The sequence below is a fragment of the Strigops habroptila genome, chromosome 1 (genome assembly GCF_004027225.2).
Source record: "Strigops habroptila isolate Jane chromosome 1, bStrHab1.2.pri, whole genome shotgun sequence".
Taxonomy (NCBI): domain Eukaryota; kingdom Metazoa; phylum Chordata; class Aves; order Psittaciformes; family Psittacidae; genus Strigops; species Strigops habroptila.
The window spans coordinates 51440657-51453157 of NC_044277.2; the positions used below are offsets into that span (position 1 = coordinate 51440657).

Sequence of the window (12501 nt, forward strand, 5' to 3'; positions counted from 1 at the left end):
TTGGTCTAACCTACAAGGTGTGCAGTACAGGAGGTCACAGTGGCTACAGGCTAACATAAATTACACTAATTAAAAAGGAAAAAAGTTCCAGTGACTTCTGCTAATCTTGCATTTTATCATATGAAGGTGATGAGAAACATTGAGACTGAAAGTCTGTCCCAGACTACTTCTGTGGGGATTTGGTTCAGACATTTTGCCTCCATCACATTTCACTGGTGTCTATTTAGGGCTACCCAACAGTTCTAGCCTCCCAGTTTTAAGCAAGCCTTGTGAAGTGAGTGTGCCAGCATAGGGCAGCCTACCTTGCCGTTTACAATCTCCAGTCCAATGGCATCAACCTTAGCACTGCTGACCCCAAGGAGAATGCCATGTACTGCTGTTGTACGAAACTCCAGTGTGATGTTCACATCAGACCGCACTTTGTAACCTTCTCTAACTGAAAAGAAGTTATGAGCTTTTAACAGAACACTTGTAAGCCACAGTACAAAGTAGAATACATTCGTCATCATTAAAAGACCTAAAAAGCTGGCTAATTACTCTGCTGGGATACAACCTTGCAGAACCTCTGGAAAGTACATTTTCCAGAGTCATAATTCACATTTTATACTGGAAAAGGTAAACTTCCAAATAAGCTTTCTTTCATTAATTTACATTTAATACATTTTATCTCATTTGTAAGAAACAGTAAAGAGCACAAACATAACCATTCACATTACTTCAAAAGTCCCCTACGTCTTTTGTCTCCATACCCTTTTAACAGACCTTAACTTAACATCATGAACATGGATATTCTTAGCTGAAGAAAGAGGCAACTGATTTCCTCCTGAGTGCTAGAATCATTAGCTCTTCATTGGTGGAAGATAACCATCTGCAGAAATGACCACTTTTGCACATATGGAGTAAAGGGACTCAGTTAGAAATACATATGCAGGGCATGCACTCTTTGTGCGAGGAGTCAATAATTACGCCTAGTTCCAGCAAGACCTAAAAAGAGTACATTAACATTAACTCAGTAAGGTACTGCTTTCATTTAATGACACTTACCAAGAGCAACAAAGCCACTCCCATCAAAGAAAGTACCATCCTGCACTGTTACATAGCATTTATTCACAGCAAAGATGGAGACAGGGCTCTCGTTGTCCAGTTGTTTGCTATTAACAGTCATGTTACCAATGCAGGCAGGAATACTGTGAGTCACCTAAGCATATTGAAATATAAGAATTAATGTGTAATACAAACTGCTGCAATGCTCTCTTAGTGATTCACCTGATGTTACTGTAAATAAAAAACTCTCTGAACCAAACACAGCAGGATCTAAAATATTTACGTAATTCCATTTCTACTATTACTTATATAAGGTTACAAATGTACATAATGTCTTAAAAGTAAAAATAAATATTGTTTAGAAACACTCTTTACAACATAGAATCATAGAATAGTTAGGGTTGGAAAGGACCTTAAGATCATCTAGTTCCAACACTCCTGCCACAGGCAGGGACACCTCACACTAAACCATGTCACCCAGGGCTCTGTCCAGCCTGGCCATGAACACTGCCAGGGATGAAGCATTTACCACTTCCTAGGGCAACCTGTTCCAGTGCCTCACCACCCTCACAATGAGCAGGGATACACCCAACAATTAATGACATTCCAAAACATGCTTTATCAAATTAACAAGTAAATTAAAATTTTGTATATTTTGCAAGTATACATCACCAGAATTCTATCCAGGAAAAAAATTCATTAGAATTTCTCTGTATTACTATTTTCAGCAATTGCAGATTCAAAGCATTACAATATTTGTTAGCCCCATTATCCAGTTAAAAAGCATGGGTGAGGAAAGTATGCCTAGGAATTAAGAAACATAGTTATCATCACCAGATTCCTCCCTGAGATAATGGGCTGCACAAGGAGTAAGGCAACAAAAACCTGCCTCTAAAAGCATGTGTAAAAAGTATGTTTTAATCTCAGACAGCTAAACCCAGCCTTTCAGAGGTATTTAAGGCACCTAATTCCTATTTGAATGCAGTAGGACTTAGGTACCAAAATGCCTGAGATTCTAGGTCATATTTTATTTTATATAATGAAACACAGGAATTTATATTCTTTGTTCATTTTTAACAGAGAGATTGAGAGAAAAAAATCTATTAAGGTCTATTACTAAAAGGATACAAGATCTAGCTAGAATCACTAAGCCATAGAAAGCTGGAAAGATTTATCTGGTAAAGGGTCATTACTTTCTTTGTTGTTTCTTTCCTAAGTACTTCTTTTATGCCTATCAGAGGCAGGACACTGAATTAGATGGGTTTGATGCAGTATGCTCATTCTAGTATTGCAAAATATCAGACTCCCCACCACCCCAAGCCTTCTTACATTCCCAAGATTCTTCGGCACGTAGTCTAAGGGGAGTCCTCCCACGTAGAGCTTCCCCTCCACATCCAAAGTGCTACCATCTCCCAGAGCACTGACTGCTACTAATTCCTGTCCATCCACAATGATTATACCTTTTTTTTTAACATATTCTGTCTTTATCTGGAAAAAAATGAGAGCATGCAGACATAAATCAGTAAGCTGAATCTGTTACCTACTCATCATTTGCCACAGAAGTAAGCAAGACAATTTTTAATGCTTAGATTGCTTTGACATGCTGTACTAAAGCATCCTCTTGAAATTCTTGGCGAGGCTGAGGACATTTCAGAATGCAACTGAGCAGCTCAACTGCTTCCTTGCCTCCCCAAGGGCTTACAAAGATTGTATGCTGTCCTGCATAAGTTTTTCAGTGTTTTAACAAATATTATTTAAAACCACTAGTTTACTGTCTTAGGATATGAGTACATGAGTTTGAAGAGGGAAGTACTGTGCTGGTCTTCTACAATTATTGTGCTGCCCACCAGCGAAGCCATCTTAGCTCTCCGAAGTGCGCACTCCTATGCTGTAGTTTTATGATGGGCAGTGCTCAATTTGCTATGACCAACAAGCTTTGCAGTTTTGTCCCATCTTCTTTCATGCCCCTATGCCTTCCTTGCATTAAAACAATTACTCGCATGCAGATGAGGATCTTTATTTGAAGTCAACTAGCCATTTATTCTTCCCTGGCTACTTTTAGCGCCACTCAGAATCTTGACCAGATTCAACATGAGGTTTCATGAGAATTTGGGTTAGTAAGGGGATGAAGTGGTACAGCAGGGTGATATAAGCGGATGGCAGAGAACAGGAAGAAGTGCTTCTTTCAGCAGCAATGCATACTATCTTAAATTGACTGTAGAGCTACCGCAATAATCACTCCCAGCTGTGAAGTGGTGTGACTCACCCTTAATCTCAAAAAAAGGTTCAAGCTCATGCTTTTATGTCCTGGGTAGTAAAGGTAAGTCAGCTCTTTTACGGAATCTGTTCATCTCTTAAAAAGCTGATAGTGTCAGTATGAGTTTTACATGAGTATATTTCATTTTAAACATGCAGCTGTAAATCCTGGAGTGTTCTTCCTTTCAGGGAAGGCAGCAGAGCTTAAGTGTGATATCTCTCTCTGACAGAAGTTCAGATCTGCTTTCTTAATGTTAGCTTTTGCTGCTTTTTCTTCTGCTGATTATATATGAAATGCAAAAATGGCACTATGCTGATTCCCTAGGCACCTAGGAGAGGTGGCAGCTTTGTGTCATCAATCACTTTGTCCCACAGAAGCCACTTCCTGGAGTTAAGGCTTCAGATATGGACAAGGGAAGGGAAGCTTAGCATCCTCACCTGCCTTAAAGAAAAGTAATGTGGTCAGAATTGCTTTTAAAACTCTTGCAGACAACACAGTTATTTTTCATGAAGAAAGCCAGAGCCAGCAGCAGGTGAGTTGCTCTGAGGAACTGGGCCAATAGAGGCTGACACAGTCTTTGTACAGAAGGCCCTGAATGCTATGTGACACCTGAAAGCTCTAGCCATAATTTCTCCTCAAACTTGCCTTATGCCAAGCACTCCCCCTCCAGCCTCCATTCATTCCAAATGCCTACCTTTCTCATGTTGTACCAACAGAGGAAAGGAAAAAGTGCTTCCCTGCTAGCACTAGCTGCTATGGCATGGTCATGTATTAAGCAGTAAGTGGGAGAAAGGAGAAACTGTGCACCCATAAATCTCTTTCACCCTGTCACACAGCTGCAGGTCTTTGGTGGCATAGTGCATGGAAGGCTCTCTGCATGGAAAAAGTCAGAGTTTCTAGATCTCTGTGTTGGGTTCTCTGCTGAAGATGACTGTTATTACACAGTTGGATTTCTAAATAAGCTGAGACACTTTATGATAGTTGGATGCTGAAACTGATGCCCAATTAAGGAGAACTTAAAAAGGAAATAATTGCATTCAAACACAAGTTATCTGAATGGTTTCATGATTGAGTTAAAACCCGTTTGCTGTTGTAAAACAGAAAGCGTAACGAACGGCAGAGAAAAACCATCCCAGTAACTCCAGGGAAGAGGAAGTGGAGTACCAGATTGGTAACTACCTACCATATGCCATTTTCCATCACCGATAACAGCAGGGTGAAAAGCTACTGCTTTTCCTTTGCCTAGATCAAATGAGAAATAGAGCTGTCCCCCATGAAGCTGTAGGGCTGCATAATCAACCTGGTTCTGGTGAGCCATGTAGTAAATCAGGCCACTGGAGGCAAAGGTTCTGAGATTCAGCTGGACAGAAAGTCTAAACAATGAAAATTCAGTGTTACTGAAAAATATTTTTTCTGCATTGATAAAAAGCTTTTCTCGAGGCAGAGAACAGCCTCCTTACGAAATGAAATTTATTATTACAAAGGTCAGAAAAGTAGAATTTGAATTGATTCTAAGAAAGTATGACCCATAATGTATTTCATAATAGAAACCAGTGCTGTACCTGCCAGAGACAGAAAAAGTGCTTGTCAGAGTAAGCTGAACTTTAAGAGCAACAGGCTCAACTGTTTGTGGCTGCAGGCTTACCTATTGCCCCAAGAAAGGAACGAATTCCAGGATAATGGGATGGCATCCATTACTATTAGCCAAGCTTGCTGGGATATAATGGGCAGACCGAGAACGGGGGGCAGCTTAAAAGGTAGAGGAGCTGATTGAGCCATTTATTATGGAGACACTAGGTTCAGACTACATAGCATCAATTCTCTGCAATGTCCTTATGTTCAGTAATTAGAACATAAGAGCTAGAAGGGAAAAAACACTCTTTTCTCAGTGCCTGCAGAGGCTTCCTGAGTTAAAAGCAGCATATGCAGGCTGTGTTTTGGGGACCTTGATGGGAGCCTCTTAAACAAGCATGAGTAGCAGAGGGGCTATCACATATTAAGTCTCAACAGAATTATTCTTCTCAGTAGTCTTAGCTCCTTCAGTGACCTGGGGAGTTAAGCAGACATGGAAGGTGCAATTGCAGAAAACCCAAAGCAGAGGGTGAGATGTTATTTGTATCAGTCACAGGAGCAGGGACCAGCTGAGCATTTTATGTGGAAAAATACTTACAGAAGGTGGTACAGTGGGGCTTTTAAGTCTGAGGGGGGAAAAAGATGCAGAACTCTGACCTTGAGTTAAACTCATGACCACAAACCTGGGAAAGACATTAATTGCACTGCAGTTGTTGTGATACCTTCTACCATGAGGAACTGACAGAAACCTGAAGTGAGGGTCATATTTAAAGCTGGTAATGCAGTGATTATTCATGAAAACCATCATGGTGCTTCCTGTAACTCAATACAAGGTAGTACACTGTGTGCATGTGTGATTCAGGATATACTCACTTCTTCCTGACAATAGACTGATTGAAGAGCAGTGTCATATGGCTGCCTTTGGCAAGCCCGAACTGATGGGCACCTTGAACATGATCAGGTAGCTCACCTTTTGCACAAACTACCTGTTAATGAAAGGATTTTATTAAGAACAGTAGTATCAGGTGCTGACCAGCAAGTGCTGAATGGCAATGTGCCTGTGCAGAGCTTTGTAAGGAGCAAAACTGAGCCACATGATAACTACAAAGTACATAGCAACATCAATTAGCTAAGCTCCAATCATTCTGAGCTGATTTTAGGCTCAAAAAGAACTAGTTCTAATGATGAAGCTATGCCTCGTGGACAGCACTTGTCTTTTTTGAAAAATGTTTGCAGTTTAAGAAGTATTCATTCACCATTTGTCTCAATTGATAGCCCTTTTGATAACAAATACTGGAAGACAGAGTACAATTTCAGAGTGAAAATCTCATGGACTTGGTAGAAATATTTTCCTATTTAGTGAAGATGCACATTTTTGTTATGATTTGGAGAATGGAGAGCTGAGTAACAGAGTATGAGCCAAAGCTATACTTTAGCTCTAAGAAGGACAACTTAGTTCTTTTTATAGCCACAGTTGTATGAAATGTATAAAATTCTGCTTTCTGTTGCCACAGAAAAAATGATTTCAGGATGCTTTGGAAACACTTCATTATAAAGATGTGCAGCTGCAGAAGGAGAGAAGTAATGCTTCCATCTCTCCTGGGAACAGCGACTGTGTGAGAGGAAACAGGTGCCATGCAAGCTGCATTCAGACACTGTGAGTCTTTGGAATGGTTTCTACCTCCTCTTTTGACACAAAGCATATGTGTGACCAGGAAAACGTGAATGCTGAATTGCACAGCTAATGCAAAACTCAGCACAGAGCCACTTTGGCAGGAACACATGAGATGTAATAATTGCAATACTTGCAAGTCTTTCTGCTGAGGGACTATCACTTCACTTTTTCTTTTCTTTTTTAGTGTTGCTGCCTGAACAATGATAAACCTAACTACATTTCCCTTCCAAAAGGTCAACAGGCTGCTACACAGGTTTATATCACAGTTCTTCTATAGGAAATAATAATTTCAAATTCACATTCCTTGAACCGTTCCATACCACAGAAATAAAAAATATACACAGTCCATACTTTGAAAATTCTCCACAAAGCTAAAACACATCTTGTTGTCGAACACTTTCCTAGAAGAGGCAATAAAGCTTTGCTGTAATACATACTTTTTTTGTGTCTGTAAGAGGCCTCAGGGGAACTGGCAAAGCCCGAAGTTCAGTTTGAATCTCAATGTCTTCTGGCTGTATGGCTGGTTTAGGCTTCTCTGACAAAAAGCAGCTGTCCATATCCACATGTTCATACTTCATGGAAGTGGTGAAATACAAAAGCCTGTATTTTAAAAAACCCGACATTTTAAGAGATGAAATCCAAAATCCCTATATTTCCCAAGCACAAGGAGAGTATTTCACAGGGTCTTTGACTAGTAGCGGTAGAAAGGGAAAGAAAAGTGGCATACTGGAACAAAAAGATTGAGAATTGGCAAATAATCCATCTACAGAACAGTATAAATAGACAATATTCTTGGAAAAGTATTCTGTCTGTGAATGCAGATGAAACTATCATGGAGAAAGTTACATTTTGTGCTGTGTCTCTATACATATTAAAGACATTTTTAATGCTATTTGGAAATATATGTAGCTGGTAATATCCATTTTCTGCCTGTTACAATACCCAATACTTTTCTTATGTTAAAAACCAGGCAAATGGATGTCATGCAAGAAATTACAAAGTACAAGCAATAATTCGTATACAAAGTTTTCAAAAACAGGGCAGTTATCCCTCTGACTTACTCCTTGTTAAAAATGAGATTGCTGATACAGCCATAAAAGGAGCCAGCCATTTTTAGCCCTAAGATGCCCTCTCCTGCTGGAATGCCACCAGCGTAGAAATTGGAAATATTAATGGGGGTCATTTCTGCTGATGAACCAAGCCTCAATTCTGCAGGGTTACTCTCATCCACCTGTACAGTTATGATCCTGAAAAAGATAAAGCAGGAAAAACATTCAACAAGGGCCCTAGACATTCATTTTCAAACTAAAAAGCATTCCTTTCAGCATCAAAAATGTCCTGCTCTAAGAAATAGAGATTCCATCACTTTGATAATCCTTTCAATGTCTTAAAACTAGAAGATCTTCCTCTTTACAGTTTTTAACATATGGAGTTTTTCAAATTTCTTTCTAAATTATTTTGGTAGGTATCTCTCAAAATTATTTTGATAGTTATATTTTTTCTGATAGTATTTAGTATACTTTACACAAGTGGCCCAAGCTGTCTAGAGATTTTACGAGCTTTTAACTACAACTTCAACAGTGGCTGTATGCTATATACAATTACCACATAAATCAGAACACCTGCATTAACAGCAGATAAACACAGCACTGGTTATTCCACATAATGAGTTAGCAAAGGCAGTTCCTCAGAGAGCACAGTGAACTGACAACAGCATGTAACAATTAAACAGATAGTAGTCTTCGCAGTCACGTGTACCTCTTATTCCGGATTAGGATGACAGAGTGTTCTCGTCCATCGCTGAACGTTCCATGAGCAGACTGAAGAACTACTTTCCTAGTACTTGCTCTATCACCAGCATTAACATGCACTGCAAGATGACCGTCCATCAGCATGATGGAAAAGAAGGGCTGTGGATTTAATCAGAAGATTAGTTTTTAACTATAGTTCAATTTCCTGTCACTCATTCAGTGTTTAAATAGAACATACTTTGGAAAAAAATTACCTCCAACTTTGTTGTAAACAAACTTTTTAATGAAACTCAAAGACTAGAAAGCATTGTACTGGTACTTCTCAGACTGCAAAGCCTTCTAACAGAAAACCTGAGAGCTGGAAGTTTCTTTGGTCCACCACCCCACTCACCCTTTTAGAGGAAGAGAATAAGAAAGGGGCAGGTATTCCTACAAAGATGCTGTCCTTGCATTCCAGGAGCTCCAAAACAGCCCACAAGATATGAGATAGCTATTTATCTCAAATTCTTCAATAACTACTTCTGAGTAACAGAAGTGGAAAGTAACTTCTCTGTATTTCATGTGCGGTTTTCCTCCTTGTTGCAAAAGCATTCTAGGACCTAGTAACCATACCAGGTCTCTGCTAACTGATCCTTCACCTCTCCTCTGCTACAATGAACATCCTCTGTTCCCTCACCTTGCCTCTGTATTTGGACCTTCCTAAGCCAAATATTCTCATTCTTTACAAGTCACAGCCATAAAAACCTGACTTGATATTGCAAAATAAAAATGGCAAAAACAAAACAAAAAAATCTTTCAGTACTTGCCAAATGTGCTTGTCTACGTCGTCGCTTCTCCAGTCCCCTGCTGAGTCCAGCAAGGATGATGCCACTGCTGTTCTTTGTAGCAAAAGTTGCCATCAGTTCTGATTCTGGGCTTAAGGACTTGGGTACCAACTCAATATATCCATTGTTCAAGATGTTCACAGTACGAATAGGCTATTTTATGAGGAAGAGAAATAATTACTGACTTTGTCCTCTGACTTTGTAAGAAGAAAAAAAAAAAATCAAGCAGAGATCAGATTATGTTAAAATCCCTAGATTCATCACTATAAGCATCACTATTCATTGCTCAGTAACAATAAAGATCAAATCACAGAACCTTAAGTCTCCTACCTCCAATACACAGCCTTTTCTTACTCCATATGAATTTCTAAGCAAGTCAAAGGTTGAACGGGATATTTCCAGATTCTTGATGCATCCCACATACCTTCTACTATTAAGACCTTTCCTGAAACACAAAACAAGGTGTTTTTTCCAAGGAGTAGTATTTGGAATCTCCTGGGAGAAAAGATTAAGTTCTCTTCAATAAGAAAAAGAGAGACCTGTTTAGAAGAATGTAGTCAGCCCAGTTTAACTGGAAACAGAGGTAAGTTGCAGTTTACTATTAGCAGATATTAATTCTGATCTTAAGAAGAGTCAAATAACATTGTCCCCAAATGGAAATGTATACAAGCATGTAGTGCTGTGTTGCCAGGCCAGGTCATTTTCCAAAACTTTAAGACAAAGCTTCAGCTGAAATGTAATGGCTGTTGTGTGAGAGGGTGACTGTAGCTCTCTACTACCTAGTAATTCTTTTGCATTTCTTAAGTCTGGAGGATGCCTAATTTGGGTCAAGGTTTAAGTCAGAGAAATCTAAAGCTGTCCTGCCATAATCCCTTAACAGCTGGTATGCCACGTAAGAATAACAAGTCTGCACCTCTGCAATAACTGCACAGAGACCAATATTGTCCTGGAATTTACCTTATTGTCAAGATCATGTGGTCAGCTTAATTAGATTTTCTTTTGCTATGTTTATCTTTGCAAAGTGAAGCCAGTAGAAGAAATGTGATTTTACAAGTTCAGCAGCGATGTGCAACAGAAAAAGTATAAACTAAAGACATGCTACTAAAATATATATTTGTAATGTATTTTGTTGATCTGTTCACAATTATTTCTCCCCTCTTCCAAGTTTCAAAACTGAATTACAACACAGCTTTCTGAAGTAGAACTTTTATCCCAAACTGCAGTTTTGCCCATAAATGCCATCTGGAAAACACAAGGCTCACACAGGTAAAGATCAAAGGAGCATCGTTCCAGGCAGCAGAGCTGAATGCTTTCTGCAGTCTGACACAAAAAGTAGGTGGCTGCTGTTGTGGAAATTACCCATGGAGGGGAAAACCAGAATCTTGTCTCTAATCTGAACTTCATTGTCAGACCTATCAGCAAAAAACACGGTATTAGAGCTTGAAGGCAAAGGACACATAATTTGGTGGTATACATGGCCATAGACAAGACTTCAGACTTCACTGATTTTCACTAATTTCAGTGGAGATAGCAGAGTTTGTTGAAGTCTTTTCCTCTGCTGACAGGAGTCTTAGCAAAGGAAGGAAAGCAAGAGAACATTTTACCTCACAATCCTTGATCTTGGCAGCCCACCAATGAAGACTGGGTCCTTATCAGAGCGGTTCAGGTCTGAGGCAACCCCAGGAGATTCTCCTTGCTTGGTTTCTTTATAATTAAGGTTATATGCATCCATGACTGCCAAAATTCCTGCAAAGAAAAGAGCAAAGATCTGGAGAAGGACACAAATACACATTTTTTCATTTTGGCAATCCTGTCTCTAATAAAGGAAAATGCATTCATTGACTAAAACATGTACAGACAATCTTCTTATTTTTAGAATGAATAATTCGTTGTACTTCCAGCTAGTCTGTTAATCTCATTCATTCTCTCTGCCAAACCCAAATCTGGGAAAGTCTACAGGAAAAAATACACATGAGAATAATGTTATAGCTATTAACATGTTGTGCTGGGTTCAGCTGTAACAGTTAATTTTCTCCTGCCTAGTAGCTGGTGTAGTGCTGTGTTTCAGCTTTAGTCTGAGAACAGTGCTGATAACACACCGATGTTTTAGTTGTTGCTAAGTAATGCTTACTCTGATCAAGGACTTTTCAATCTGTCATGCTCTGCCACTGAGGAGGGGTACGGGAAGCCAGGAGGAAGCAGAGACAGGACACCTGACCCAAAGTAGCCAAAGGGGTATTTATTCCATACCACAGCACGTCATGCCCAGTATATAAACTGGGGGGAGTTACCCGGAAGGGGGTATCACTGCTCGGGTAGGGCAGGGTATCGGTTGGCGGGTGGTGAGCAATTGTATTGTGCATCACTTGTGTTTATTGGGTTTCTTTTTCTCTCTTTTTAATTTCTCTCCCCTTGTTATTTCCATTATCATTATTATTAGTAGTAGTAGCAGCTTTATATTATACTTTAGTTACTGGAGTGTTCCCATCTCAACCCATGGGGTTTACATTCTTTTGATTCTCCTCCCCACCCCGCCTGGAGGGGGAGGGGGGAAAGGGGACAGTGAGTGAACAGCTGCATGGTTCTGAGTTACTGGCTGGGCTTAAACCATGACACATGTATTATTTGTAATGCATTACTTCCCAAACATTGGTCCCAAAATACTGTTGTACTAGGTACTATTAAAACACAGAATAAAAAATGGTGATCCCTCATATACAGACTTGGACAAAGATCTTTCACTCTTTAGGAATATTGATATATTTTTGTCTGGCAGCTTCTGCACTACTTACTCTTTATGAAATGCGCCAAACCAAGCACAAGATTTACACTGCTGCCCTTCATAACGCAAAGTAACGTAGGTGTGGTTGCTAAAGAAACTGCATTGGAAGTGACCAAATTTGGTTGGAGTGATGTTCCCTGTGGATATCTTAGATATTGTAAATGTGCAGACACCTGTTTCTTTTAGAATGTAGCCTACCTTGTTTCTTGTTCCGACTGAATGAAATTTTGTACCACGTTCCATTGTTGTAACGATTTTCTGTGGTCAGAGCAAGAGGTCCTGAACCTAGATCAACAGTCAGTCTCACTTTGCCATCAACAAGCTCAAGGGACAAGAAGTCTCTCTGTGAGAGAAACAAACCAACCAACGAAAAAAATCAAACAGATTAAATTCCTGGAAATAAAATCTTCCAAAAGGATGCATCCTTGGTAGGTTTGGGCTACTGTGTGAAAAAAGTTTGGTAACTCAGGTACCTAGACTATTTGTTAGGCCCAAGACACTTATCTTCGCTATGTTTAGGAAAATTGATTTACGTATAACTCACAACGATGTCTTTTGTTTTGTTGCTATTTGTACTTATACGCATCATGAGGCTC

The 12501-nt window shown here is 39.5% G+C and overlaps 1 protein-coding gene across 1 annotated transcript in view; it reads right to left on the reverse strand.

Moving 5' to 3' along the window:
- The window catches only part of LAMA1 (laminin subunit alpha 1), a 103394-nt gene that overhangs the window by 4272 nt on the left and 86621 nt on the right, over positions 1 to 12501 (reverse strand). The window contains exons 50-61 of the mRNA XM_030477379.1: positions 12104 to 12248; positions 10728 to 10869; positions 9454 to 9568; positions 9106 to 9276; positions 8307 to 8458; positions 7610 to 7795; positions 6986 to 7148; positions 5747 to 5859; positions 4485 to 4674; positions 2374 to 2532; positions 1045 to 1198; positions 303 to 436 (exon numbers count right to left, since the gene is read on the reverse strand). Coding sequence (XP_030333239.1) covers positions 303 to 436; positions 1045 to 1198; positions 2374 to 2532; positions 4485 to 4674; positions 5747 to 5859; positions 6986 to 7148; positions 7610 to 7795; positions 8307 to 8458; positions 9106 to 9276; positions 9454 to 9568; positions 10728 to 10869; positions 12104 to 12248 — 1824 coding nt within the window. The remainder of the gene's footprint in view (positions 1 to 302; positions 437 to 1044; positions 1199 to 2373; positions 2533 to 4484; positions 4675 to 5746; positions 5860 to 6985; positions 7149 to 7609; positions 7796 to 8306; positions 8459 to 9105; positions 9277 to 9453; positions 9569 to 10727; positions 10870 to 12103; positions 12249 to 12501) is intronic.